This window comes from Myiozetetes cayanensis, unplaced genomic scaffold, assembly GCF_022539395.1.
Source record: "Myiozetetes cayanensis isolate MyiCay16 unplaced genomic scaffold, myiCay2020 scf3, whole genome shotgun sequence".
Taxonomy (NCBI): domain Eukaryota; kingdom Metazoa; phylum Chordata; class Aves; order Passeriformes; family Tyrannidae; genus Myiozetetes; species Myiozetetes cayanensis.
This window is the reverse complement of record NW_026087521.1, coordinates 65,497,064-65,510,954: the sequence shown is the minus strand read 5'-3', so window position 1 is coordinate 65,510,954 and position 13,891 is coordinate 65,497,064. Positions and strand designations below refer to the sequence as shown.

The 13,891-nt window shown below is 36.5% G+C and overlaps 1 protein-coding gene across 1 annotated transcript in view; it reads left to right on the top strand.

The window, feature by feature from the left end:
- PIK3C2G (phosphatidylinositol-4-phosphate 3-kinase catalytic subunit type 2 gamma) overlaps nt 1-13,891 on the top strand; it is a 195,708-nt gene that overhangs the window by 50,863 nt on the left and 130,954 nt on the right. The window contains exons 11-12 of the mRNA XM_050324986.1: nt 3,410-3,532; nt 8,444-8,575. Coding sequence (XP_050180943.1) covers nt 3,410-3,532; nt 8,444-8,575 — 255 coding nt within the window. The remainder of the gene's footprint in view (nt 1-3,409; nt 3,533-8,443; nt 8,576-13,891) is intronic.

Sequence of the window (13,891 nt, the reverse complement as noted above, 5' to 3'; positions counted from 1 at the left end):
ACTTGCTCAGGGGGAAGGAGGAATGGATGCTCACTGCAGGCTGAGAGAATTTGGGCTGGGACTTTATGTGGTCTCTGCAGTACAAATAACTGGAAGGGCTGGAGGCCAGCTTACCCAACTAAACAGAGGGCTGCTTTTGCTCCAACCCAGCCTGAATGAGGCTTTCTCAGCAACTTTAACTCTTGGTGTATTCAGCGTTACATGGCTAAGCATCTGCATTGGCTATCCTCTTTATGGAAGGTGATTAAAATAAATGTATTTTACAGATCCAAGTATACCTGGTACATCAGCGTAACATAACGAAGAAAGGGGGCAACAACTTTAACAAAAAGCTGATTGGAGTATTCTCTTCTGTGTTGGTAAAATTTGGTAAAAGTAGTTGTCTCTTTAAATATGTACTTTTCCCACTCTGAGCAAAACTGGTGTTCTCTTACCACTCCAGTGTGCTCAAAGAGGGAAAGGGGACCACAGTGTGGTAGCATTATTTTTGAGTCAAAATGTGGTTCTCAAAGTTATTTTTCCCTTGCTCCCATTTTACCTTGAATTCCAAATGACAGTGGATTCATTTACATTAGACTATGAGCAAGAGTGTACTATAGAGCATTAACTGTAATTACCAGTTTAATAGAAATCTAAGAGACTTTGTATTAGTTAAGATAATAAATACAGAAATATAATAACTATCCTGATTTCAAATGGTTATACCATTCCCACTGCATTTTGTTGTACCAGAAAAATTTGAAATTGCATATGGCCTAAAGGCTATATGTCCAAGTATGTGAAAATGAGAATCTGTATTCCTCCTTAATCTCCCATTTCCAGTCTTTCCAATATTCATATTCCACAGCACGGATTTCTTAACACAGACTGCTACTCTGACATATGCTTTCCTCAAGTACTTTCACTAACATCAATCACATGCACATACCCCATTCTTATTTCTGCACTGCTTGACTATGCTGACTGTGTCACAGATCTAATTTTTCCTTTTCTGAAGGTCATATTTAATGCTTTTGCTGCTGGTTTTAATATGGGTTTTAATATATATTTCCCTGCATATACATTATATATATACATATTTTATATATAATATGTATACACATTTTATATCTATAATGTATATCTTATAAAGGCTAGAATTTTGACATCTCTCATTGTCTATCTTATTTTGGTTTCCTATCCATAAGTATAGAAATATATCTGATAAATGTCTTTTCTTTTAATTCTTTGAGATAATGGAGAATTATCTCATGCTTTACCGAGTCATGTTTGTATGATGTCAAATCCCTATCAATTTCACTTTTGTGGCTTGAATTTTTGTCAATTTTTATATCTGTGTTCTCAATTTCAACATTATTATGCAACTTGTAATGTCTATACAGTAACTCAGGAATATGTCTATATGAGGACAGGAATATGTCTTACTGTCCTCATTAAAAAGATTGGTACAGACATTATAAGTTGCAGAAGAATGTTGCAAAACTGGTAACCTTTATTTATTTTCTTATTTTAATTTCTTCTTGTTTCTTTTATCTGTTTGTTGTTCTATTTCATTTAAATTCCACGCAGATGTGCCTTATTTGCTGCCAGTGGCATAACACTGCCATTTTCATGTTTTACTGCATTTGTTTCTACAGCCAAAACCAATCAGGTTCCTGTCTACATCTGGGTGATATGAAGTGATCTCTGGGACAAAACCACAGAGTCATGTCTTTGAATTCACAGGGAGGCTGCTTAGGCAAAATGCTCTGCAGAGACCTCAAGTGGGTTGAAGTGCATGTGCTCTGAGCAACCTGTCTGACTTCAGTCAGAATAAACATTGTATAAGCATTAATCTTTCCAGGATTAGGCTCTAATGATTTATGAATCAGGAATATGTCTGTATATTATGTATTGGTGCTTCTGCTTAAACAGCAATACTTAATAATTTGATTGTATTAAAACCTATTCTTTCCTGAGCTATCCTCCAACTGTTTGCAATGTTTGGACTCTAAGGGAAGCATTTTCCTAGTTTTACAAAGTATTTTTTTCTCTCTCTGCATTGATGCCTCATAGTACTACAGATTACTGATCCTTGTCTTGGAATAAACAAAAAAAAAAGAGAGAGAGAAAAAAATTGAAAAGCAAATCTGTTACAGTAATTATAAAAATTATTATAATGTTCTGGAAGAGATCAACCATCATTCTTATAAATATGACAAAGTCATATTTATATGCAGACCTTCAGTCTGCAACTGCTTCAAATTTCCTGTTCACATTTGACTGCCTCCATGCTCACTATTCTTGTACAGAATGAGATCTAAAGCTGAGACTGGCAGGAAGACCTGGAAGTCACAAGACTCATTAAGAACATTGGTTATTTATATTCTATGGCTTTATTTTGACTAATATTTTAGAATATTTCAGTAAGAAGAACATGAAACAACAGATAGCCCCAGTCCTGAATTTCACTATGAAGCCTGTTGGAAAACTGTCTGAGGACAACCAACAAGAGGCCTTTAATGCTTCTGCTGTAAAGAATGTATAGAATCCCTTGAGTATTAACCTTTTTTTTACAGATTGTGAAAAGTAAGTATAAATAGAACCATACAATGGCCTGGGTTGGAAGGGATCTTAAAGTTCAGGGACTCCTTCCAGTGGACTGGGTTGCTCAGAGCCCTGTCCAACCTGGCCTTGAACACTTCCAGGGATGGAGCAGCCACAGCTGCTCTGGGCAACCTGTGCCAGTGTCTCATCACCCTCACAGGGAAGAACTTCTTAATATCTAATGTGAACCTATTCTCAGTTTGAAGCTATTTCCACTTGTCCTGTAGCTATATACCCTTGTAAAATGTCCCTCTCCAGCTCTCTTGTAGAGAGTACTCTTTCAGGTACTAGGAGGTGCTCCAATGTCTCCCTGGAGCCTTCTCTAGGCTGAACAGCTCCAACTCTCTCAGCCTCTCTTCATAGGATAGATGCTCCAGCCCTCTGAGCATCTTTCTGGCCTCCTCTGGACCTGCTCTGGCAGTTCTGTGTCCTTCATGTGTTGGGGGCCCCGGAGCTTGTCACAGTTGTCCAGGTGGGAGATTTACTGTTGACTGTATGATGAGCAAGTAGCAACACTTCAGAACTTATGTCCAAAGTTTCCTTGAAAGCAATAATGAGAAAAAACACAACTTAATAACAAAAACGTGAAAGAAAACTCATATGTCTTAAGAATTTTTCTTGAACTCAGAAAAATTAAAAAACCAAATAATCCAAAATAAACAGCCTTTCATACACGCATTAATGTGAGATTCATTATTTTATTTCTTTTTTCAGGATGGATATTCACAAGTTTCTGTAACTCCAAATTTACTGTGTGGACATGGTACATTACAATTAATCTTCTTTTTTTGTTGTTTCCATTTCCTTTTTTTTCCTTTTGTAGCTACAAAGTTTTCTCTTTTTCCTGTTCACTAACTTATGCTGGGAAGACAATATGCCAAGTGAAGATTTGCAAAACTGCTCCAGTTAGAAGATCCTTCTTTTTCCTGGCTGATTGGAATGAGAAGTAAGTTTGGGTCTGTGTTTGGTATAAGTTTGTCTGACAGATACTGCAAATCAAAGATTCATTAAAAAAAAAAAAACACAAAAGAAAACAAACAAAAAACCAACCAACCAAACAAAACCAAACAAAAACCAAACCAAAACCCAAACACCCACATCTTTTTAATGAATCTTCTTCTGAGCAAATTAATTCACAGAAACTTAGGGAGATGGGAGTGAGAAAGAAGTGGGGTAGCCAGAGGAAGAGAAATAGGACTAAGGTAAGTCTGGTCTGAGAGCAGCTTTTGCTCAGTGGAGGCATCGTGGAGGAATACTGGAGCCAAAAGCAGATGCAACTAAAGGCTGTGTTTCTGTCTTCTTTTGAGGAATTCCACCTTTTGGATCCAATTCTAGTACATATGCAATGCAACCTCAAAACCCAATGTAACATTTCTTTAAGGGTTTGTTTGTTTTGGTTTTTTTTGCAAACCAGCAAGGTTGTTGTGGTTTGTTGTTTTGGGGTTTGTTTTTGTTTCTTTGCTGGCTTGGTTTTGAGTGGTTGTGTGTTTTTTATAAGAAGGATCTTCAGTTTTAAAATGAGGACTTTCATTTGAGACTGAAAGTTTAGTGTGAAAACTACTAATTACCTCTCACCTTCCTGTCTGCTCTGAAGAAAATAATTCCCCCGAAAAACAAAGCCCACACTTGAACAACATTTGTTTAAGGCAGTGGGATGATAAAAAATATACTTGCAGCAGATGAGAGAGAGGTATGCTTTGGTTGGTGATTTGGTGATAATATGAAATTCTTTCAGCTTCCTGAGCATGACATGTTTATATTTACAGTTTTTGACATTTTTGGTATTTTACATCAGTGTTTACTGTATTCTAACTCTCAAAGCAGCTTGATTACATTAGAATTGAGCAAAGGCCACAAGTAATTTGAAAGGTGGTTTTTTTAAAATTACAATTGAATACAGAGTGTAATTCATAACTTCTTTGCCTTTATGTAAGACACAGCAGTTTCAAGCTGGTCATATGGGAGAAGACCTTTTTATATTAAACCTGCTACACATCTACCTTACTGGAGATTTTGCATAGCCTTTTTGTACAGCACTCCTAACAGATAAAGGAAGAGTAGTAGGTCTGCCCTATGATGAAGAAACAAAATAGGTGCACTTCTGCTGAGCATCCAGAAGGGTTCTTTTAGGACTTGACATCTGCTTTGGTGCCTTAGTTGAGTCCATAGTGTTTGAGTGTATAACCCTCAGTCTTTTGTGTGATTGCAAAGTAACTGCTGTCTGTGTGTTTAAAAAATTGGATCATTCTTGTATGCTCTGTAGGAATTTTCACCTTCTCCAAGTTTTGGTCGAGTACTTTCTTATGGTACATATAGGCAGATATAATTCAAGTGTAAGGGAAAGATTATATTTCTTAGGAGCATATTTGGCTTCTAAAATGTGGGTGAAGCCTTTCTGGAATGCATCTTACAAAACCTTTTCTAAAACAAAATATAACAAGATAGAATAGAAATAAATTTTTAGCTGTAACAGAAACAGAAACTCTGCTCTTCTCCCATTTCGTGAAAATGTAAAGCCTGAAGCTTCAGACTTTCTGCTGAAACCTCTTCCTCTGCAAAATAATTATTAGATGTGTGCAATTCCATCCAAATGCTTCTTAGAAAAAGAAACAGTCAAGTATGCAAGCCATATTCTTCCATGGGTCTTAGATGCTTTAAGATGCTCTTAACATCAGAAACAAGATCTAGAGGTGTATATAATAGTATCAGTTTGTAAGAGCACATTTTTACTTCTTATTGTTGTTTAAGTTTCAAAAATAATTTTCAAAATCCGATTCTAATAGATTCCAAAGTAAAACCCCTCAAGTTTATATCTGTCTGGCAGGCTTTTCAGCATTTCCCTCTACTTTGATTCTAACCAATATACTATTTTCAGTTGATAACAGCTGTTGAAAATGCACGTGGTAAAAGGTCATCAGGAAGAGCTTCTATTACATTAGGAAGTCAGATATTTTCTATCTAGCTAGGAATCAGGCCAAAAAAGAAAACTAGCTAATTCAAAATGAGTCCTGATCCGAGATAAAGATTGATTTTAACAAAGTAGAAAAAATATGGAGAGTAGTGTTTGGGTGATTAGGAATCTAGGCAGAGAGCTTCTACCAAAGACAAGGCTCGCTTCATTTGTTGATTTCCATATATTTAGTTTCTGGTTTCAAGTGCTTCAACCAGTTAGCACCTGAACTTTAAGCTGATAGGTATTTATGTATAAACATGAGCTTCCAGTAAAGTCTGTTACCATATTCAGTCCTTCCCAGAATGTTCTCAGGAATGATGGGAATCATTTGCTATGTACAGAGGTTGCCTTGTTTAGTGTTTCTTCTGTTTGTACTTTTTTGAGTATACTTTTGCTTTAGAACTTGTGTATGGTCTTTGAAAAGTGTTATTGTCTCCATGGTGCAGAGTTTGAACAGGCTGATACCATTTAGCATGCAATGTGTGAAGTCCAAAAGTTGCCCCTTTATTTTCTCACCAGTTTCATTTTTCACTGACTGAGACCTCTTACATTATCTTCTTTCTTTTCTCTTAGCTAGTTGCTCTCTATATATTTATTCCACCATCTCCTCCTTTTCCATCCTCCGTAATTTATGTTAAACCTACAGACGTGAGGTGTGGGATTAACGTTAAACCCATCATTCATCATCTCAGATACTTTCTTGGCACTGGCTTTCCCTCTTCTCCATGTTTTGTTTGGCTTGTCTGTTTTGCTTACACTCTCTCAGGGCACAGCCTGGTTTGCCCCAAAGCTCTTCAGTGTTGAGTGCTTTTATGATATTAGGCCCTTGGCTGTATAACTTTATCTAATATCTGTGAATAGCACCTTCTCAGTGAGCAGCTTCTTTGTTCTTCTCAACTACTGTTGAAATTGTTCACCCATAGGGTGTCTTATTTCTGGACAGAGTTCCATTTCCTCTTCTTCTTAGTCATCTATTTGACTTAGCCTCATACAGGATGAAACAACTGGGTAAGCTCAGATATTTATTAATCAGAGTTTCAAAAGCAATACAGATATTCCCCTTCCTTGTGTATCACATGTCACTGGAAGGGAAATGTTCGTCCTCTTTGGCTCATACTTTAACTCTTGGGATAACTTGCCATAGTTTTTAATCAGTTGGATGATTGTATTGGTGGTTTCCAATCAATCATTTGGTTTCTTCAAATTGTGAGGGTTTTTTCACTGCCCCAGGTTCTCAAGGAGTGTTAACAATTGTCTGTATCATAAAATGCATGTCTTGATTTTTTTTTTTTTTGGTGTCTCTCCACAGCATGGATGATGCTTTAAAGTGCAACTCTTTGTCAAACATTTTTAAGTAACAAGGGCAGTGTTGTTGGCCTGTCAGTGAAAGAGACAGAACAAGCCATCTCTAGCACGTGAAACAGTTTAGTTTCCCAATAATTGTTTCTAATAATTATAGGTAAGGAAGAGGGCATGAGACAGGGAAAGTAAAATTGAAAGCTATAAACAGGGACACGTGGGAAGACAGTTCAGAATTGCTTCTCAATTCTGTTCCTGTTAATCAGAAGGAGTGGGAAATGGCTGTCTTGCTTTGTTATTCCAAGCGGAAGGTATGCAAATTTCCATAATTTCCAAATGTTTAGGACTGATCTTCTGAAATTTTGACATTAATGCTAATTTGGAGTGCTTCAGAATTTCAGCTGAAAATCTCTACTTTCTTTCAGTGGCTCCTCAGTGCATTCAAGGAAACTTTCTAAAATTCAATAGAAATCTGACAGATTTGGAACTAGGGGCAAAATCTTATGCTAATTTTACCTTACAGTGTTACTGTGTGTTATTTCTGTTACACATAATTCTTATATTTTTCAAGCTACTGTGCTTTTAAAATACAGTTTCTACTTCTGCTTACTAAGTATGACTATACCTTCGACAAAAGGCTGAGTTGCGTTGCTCTGCCAATGTATGTTATTTAAATTTATCTTCTAGTTTGTTTTTTTAATCTCCATTATACAGATCTTTTGTTTTCTTAATGATTATGTTGTCAATGTGGAATAATTCTTTTAGCCTCTAGCTCCTTATATTGATTTTGTTTGTACAGAAAAAGTGTAATAATTTTCCTCTCCGCTTGAGAAATTTAGGCTTGCACTGAATATACATGGAAAAAAGCTAGAAATGCACTACCCACTATTAACAATCTTTTCAGGAAAAAGAAAATACAAATTTGCAAATGTCTGGGTAATTCCATGCATGATTTATCCATACAGCATGAAAGTATCTTATTTATTAGAATTATTCTAAGTTATGAATTTTTATAAACTATATAAACAAATGGAATGACCAGTCAAGTTTGCTAATGGTCAATACAAAGTGGAGATGAATATTGATAAAACTGATTATTTTCACTAAAAAATATGAATCGCTCATTGCTGTTAAGACAGAATCTGTCTGTAAATTATGGTTGGGAAATATCACAGCACTAAAGCACATCTGAACAAGAGACTTATTATCATATTCTACTCAGAAGCAACATTTGGTTTCTTAAGTGGTGTTTTCCTCTGAAGACACAAGACTGCAAATAACTGACTATTGGTTTACAATTCACCCTTAGGGGTTTGTTTGTTCTGAAATACCCTTTCATTAATAAGGTAATTCTAAAGCAAAGTTTAACTAAGCTTTCCTACCTTTGTCAGCTCTGGTGGTTACCACTGAAGTCAATATTCATCAGTGGATTGAAGGGATCTGTCAGTTGCATTTTCCTTCAGAGTGTGACTCCTGTAATTTATAATTTGATATATGTGTTAGGGAATCTAGAAAAATGTAGAAAGAACTCAGTTGTAACAATGCTCAATTTTTTTCAACTTTTATTTTTCTCCTTTCTGATTTTTTGCCTTTTTTTTTTTTTAGAATCAACTTTCCTCTACGAATAAAGGCTCTTCCGAGGGAAACTATGCTGACAATAAAACTACTGGGAGTAAACAGTGCCTCTAAAAATACAGAAGTGCTTGCTTGGACATGCTCCCCATTGTATCCAAAAGAGTAAGTTCAGTTTTGTATGACAGCTTAAGAAAAGACCATTCTTGAATAGTATTGCACTCAACTTGGGAGAAATATAAAAAGACAGAAATACTCATTTCGGGACATTGCAGTAATAAGACTGAGGCAGTCACAGTAAAATGCTTTTGATGTCCCAGTAAGAGCCCCATCCATAAGCTTTTCTTTCTTTGCCATATATTGTTTTTGAACTTGGCTTAGGTGATTATTTAACACTTACAATAAACTTCTGTAGGCATGTTGAAAGGCCTTGCTGAACCCTTTCCTGTAGCTTTGCAGAATCCTTTTCAACCTATCCTCTTGTTCACAATGGTTGGTGGTTTTTTCTGTTCTCACACCCATTCATTCTGCTTAAATTGGGACAGTTAGCGATGACCACAATGAGCACCTTTGCCTCTCCACACCACTTCAGAAGCTTTCTCCTCTTTTTTTAACCTCTTCTTTCTACACAGTACACAACGTAACAATGCTTTAAAGGTGCTTGTGGCTTTGAACGTCTCTGCAGTGATGTATAGAAACTAAGGTAAATTTTTTGCAATGCTCTAAATATATTTTAGTAGCACTGTGACATCTGAATTTAGATCAAGTCTTTACAATGATACTAACATTTTTATTTGGACTCCATAGCCCTGCATATCCTCTGAGCAATAGATGGGTACGTCCAAAACATACAAGTTCCTTCATTAGCATCCATCTCTAAGCTATAGCTCTTTCCTTATATTGAGACTTGATTTACTGATCTACTGATCTCTATATCATGGCAATCACCACTTAAAGCAAAATAAAACAAATAAAATGTCTGATTGTGAGTATGAAATTGCCATGTTTGAAAGACCTTGTGTTTCCCTGAACTTTGAAGCTTGAGAGGCTTAGAAAATAGGTTGGACTGGGCTAGAGGCTTTTTCCATCTTTTTGAGAAAATTCAATTACTCTGCTCTTTTCTGACTTGGTGATTAGGGCACTTGGCTTGAAGGAAGGAAAGAAACATGAATCTCTGCACCAAGGATTGCTTGGGCAGTTCATTCAATTACTTTTCATGGTTAGTTTCAAGAGGAGCACATCACTCATTCTTTGACTGTGTATATCTTTTTAAACAAAACACGCAATACGTTTATTTTGAGTATTTCTACTATCCTAGTGTTTAGGGTGAAATAGAGAGGGAGTGTCTTGGCTGAGAGTCTAACTTGAGATGAAGGGTTCAGTTGCCCTTATCCCCAGCAAGCTGATATGTGCTGAGTACATTCATTCAGCAGCAGAGCATTAGGCATGATAACAGGGGGACACTTATTCCATTTACTTCCAAAGGTGCCTATGTGGGGATCCTCTTCTTGAGGACCTGTGTTGTTCTAGAGATTTTCTTATTTTTCGGCATTCGAGTCCAAAAGTAATGATTTTTGGAAGTTCTGAAAGCCCTCAGCAACCAGTGATTTTTTTCAGTGTACGCCATCAAAGCAAGGATGTTGATTTTCATTGGGGAGATCTCCAGATCACCCAGACAGTTTCAAAAATTTTACTGAAAAATGGCTCCATTCTTTCCTGGTACACACAATCAGCACAAGGAAGGGGAGAGAGGGCTACTTTCCACGCATTTGCTATGTAATTGTAGAGATCATTGCTGAAATGACCCCTCAAAGCAGAAATGAGGGGTGAGTTGTTGGGGAGGAATGATTTAGGAATAGCATGTTCAACACCCCCTAATCTGATAGCTGTGTCATTTGCAATTATAGTAATTACTAACACAAAGAAGCCTAAATGCTTTTTCCTCTTTTAGCCAACCAAAGCTCCACAGAATTATTCTTTCACCGTGATTTCAATTGATAGACTGATTGGTTTAAAAATAAGAATTGCCCTGAAAGTCCCCTTGCTGCTGGAATGCAACTAAACTGCAAGACTTATTTCAATAAAGTACTTCCAAACTTGAAAGTATGTACCAAGAAAAGATTTGTACCTATAGTGTCGTGCTAATATGTCAAGAGCACCTTGTATTACTGCAAAGATTATTGTATTAGGGTCTCTAAATAACAACCTCTGTAAATGTATATGAAGAGATTAAAGAAATCTGACCAGAAAATCTTTGACAAAACATTTCTAGCTTGGAAAATACCACTTTCTCAAAAGAGAACGTTTGTCAGAGGTGAATGTGAGTTCTATGAAAGTCTTAACATTCTTATGTCCAGGATTTAATTTACTGGGGAAAGGACAGAAGTAAGCTCTTTGAAGAAGCCAGCAGCCCTGAGGTATTTACCTGGGTCATCAAACATCCTTGTTCAAATCCTTGTCTCAGTTGGTCTCTTCTCAGGGTTGTTCTTCTCAGTGTCAGTGAAGATAAGGACAGAGTGTGGCCCCTCTTTCTCTATTCAGATGCTTGTTAAAAAAAAAAATTAAAAAGAGCCAGATTGTTTTGTTAAATATTGGAGAAGCACAATAAATGTCAAACATTTTAAAAATACAGTTTCTCATTTCTGTCCCATTGTATCTTCTGATTAAAAACAGAGGAATTTGATCAAGCTCATTGTAGTTTATGTTACAGAGACAGAAGGGGAAAAAAGAAAAGTTTTGGGTTATTCCCTGATATTACATAGGAACCTTGATCTACTAGTGACTTAGGGCAAAAGAACACTTTATTTTAAAAGATTCTGAGTTTACTTATCTCTGTAAATTTTATACCTATTTTCTCTTCTGAAGTGATTATTGTCATTGTATGGTCACTTCTGTCCTTCATATTTTAATCTTTATGTTTAGTTTGAACTGAAGAATAAGAAAGCATGAACATATTTTGACATATAAAGTATTGAAATTTCTTTCATTTTTTTCAAGAAGTGTGAAGTTCCTCATGCTTTTGGGCAAGACCATGTCAAACAAAGTCTCTTGCCAGATTAAAAAGCTGTAGTTATTTTCTGAGATTTCAGCACTCCAATTCTCCTCTAAAAAATTACTAAGCAGAGTGTATGAAAAACATATATATCTATAAAGAAGCAAAATCTAGATATTTAAAGTGTATTATTTATTTTTTTATTACAATCTCTTCATACCTAGCCCATTTTGAAACCACACAATACCTAAAAATGTTCTCAAGAATTTGGCCTATTTTAGGTTTGTTGTTGTTGATAAAGACTTGCCAGTGAATAGATGATTAGTAAATTTCAAATTTGCTTAATTTTAATTACTTCCTGAACTCTAATTCTGTCAGTTTTCTCACAGTGTGCAAATTTATAACATGACTGGCTGCTGGATATACAGTCTTTACCAGACATGTACTGGGGTTAATGCTTATCAACTTTGGATGTTTCTGTACAACTAGTTTCACCCTTTACAAAAATTACTTCTGGCTGATATTCTCCAAAGGTTGCCTGAATGTAGTTATTTACCTTAAAGTTATTGCTTGTAAACTTAAACTTTACATTTTTGGGTCAAAATTTAGGAAGTAATCAGGAACGTACCTGCAAATTTGTTTTAAAAGTCTGAAATAATCTGATAATATTATTTCAAATTTATACAAATTTAAGGAAGTTATTTAACCTGGAAACTGTGGGGATCAAGGTTATGGCCCTTACAAATGTCTATAGGACACTTAGCATTACTTTGCAGTTGAAAATTCTATCTCTGTTTTGAATTTTCTAGAGCTCTGTAGCATTTGTAATTGTAATAAAGTAGGTATTTCACAGTATCATTCCAATACAGAATTTAGACAGCTTGGGTCATAAGCTATGGGGAGTTTTATATTTTAGGAGCTTTGGATTTAACCTCAACTCTGAATTTCTAAGACTTATAATGTCGGGTTTGGGGATAATTGCATTATTTTTACACAGTACTTTGTCCTAATTTTCCTGGTATAGCCAGCCTAAACAGTAACTCTACTCTGATGTTATATCCATTTGGGAATGAGCACAGTAATAATGAGTGCAGCTGACAACTTGTCCAGTAGGTGAGCCTCCATATCTGCATTTCTCAGCCTTATCAAGTAGCTGACTTAAGTCAGATATTAGCCCTAAATCAATGCCAATAGAGCCCTTGATGGTGCTTCTGTAACAAGAAGTCTTACTAGACACAAGAGGCAGTTCAAAGTGTGTTTTCAAGGCTGTGTGTCAACTTTCCCTTCCTTCACATCAGAAACTGTTTGTCTCTTGGGCTGAATAATTTAGTGATCTAGAGCTAATTAGCAAATCAGAAATCCATCATTTGGGGCAATTTTGGAGTTGCAGTGTCCCCCATAGTGCCCACTGCTCTGACTTCACTGACCCCAACACTACAATTTATTTTGAACTTGCATTTCCAAATCAGACAGAGCAAGCAACAAAACTTTCCTCTTGCAGGGTATGGTGAGGGAAGTCTGCAATGTGACTTCAGGATACAAACTGACTTCGTTTAGTTAGGATGCCTTGAGCTGCCTTTAAATAATAGTGTCCTCTTCTGTGATAAGATGGGAAGTTTATTTTATCTCTGGTAATAAACAAGAGCTGAGAGTCTGTGTAATTCCAGGGCTTTCCATCAGCATATAAAAAAATAAAGGACAGTAGATGCCTCTGATTATTCACCTTCTGATGTGCTTGATGCTGAAGCTGTTGCATGAAGCCATTGGCTGTGATCGTTACACAGTCTTTAGAAGGCCACTGTCACTGGCCTCACAGATGGGAAGACTGGCAGGCAGAACGGGGAGTGTCCTGCCTGTCATCAGCACAACCAGGTGGCAGAGAGGGGAGTCTGTCCATTCAGTAAAGGTCATGGTTATCATGCTCATGATGATAGTTCCTTCCTTTTCAGAATGGATCCTGCACACGCTCCAGCTTCTTTTTCTAAAAATAGTGATGGAAGAAGATTGAGTGTGCAGTGTGTACAGTGCCCAAGAGATTGCTAGGGAAAGCTGTGCTTCAGAAACATACACCCTAATTCCCAGCTGATGTGATCTTTTAAAAAATACCTCCTGTGTTTACAGTTTAGCCTTACTCCAAAGAGTGATTTACTGATGGAAGATACAGAAGTTGCTCACTTATTTCTAAATGTATAAATTAGGCTAGTTTATATACAAGGAATTAATATGTCTCATAAAATTCATTTTTTCTGAGGAGATGTTATTTCCACACAGTGGAAGTGGCTTAACATCTTTGGTTTTACTCACATTCCTGTAATCTGCTCTACCATGTGAAATCGTCTCAGTCCAGCAAAGGGAAGTTGCTTTACTTGCTGTTTCTCCAGCTGAGGACCCTGAGAAGCCCATCTGATGATTCTTCCTTATCTTCCTGGATGGTCTTTAGCCACATTAGTACTGGGTGTAAATGAGTTGAAATAATGAGCTCAGGAAAT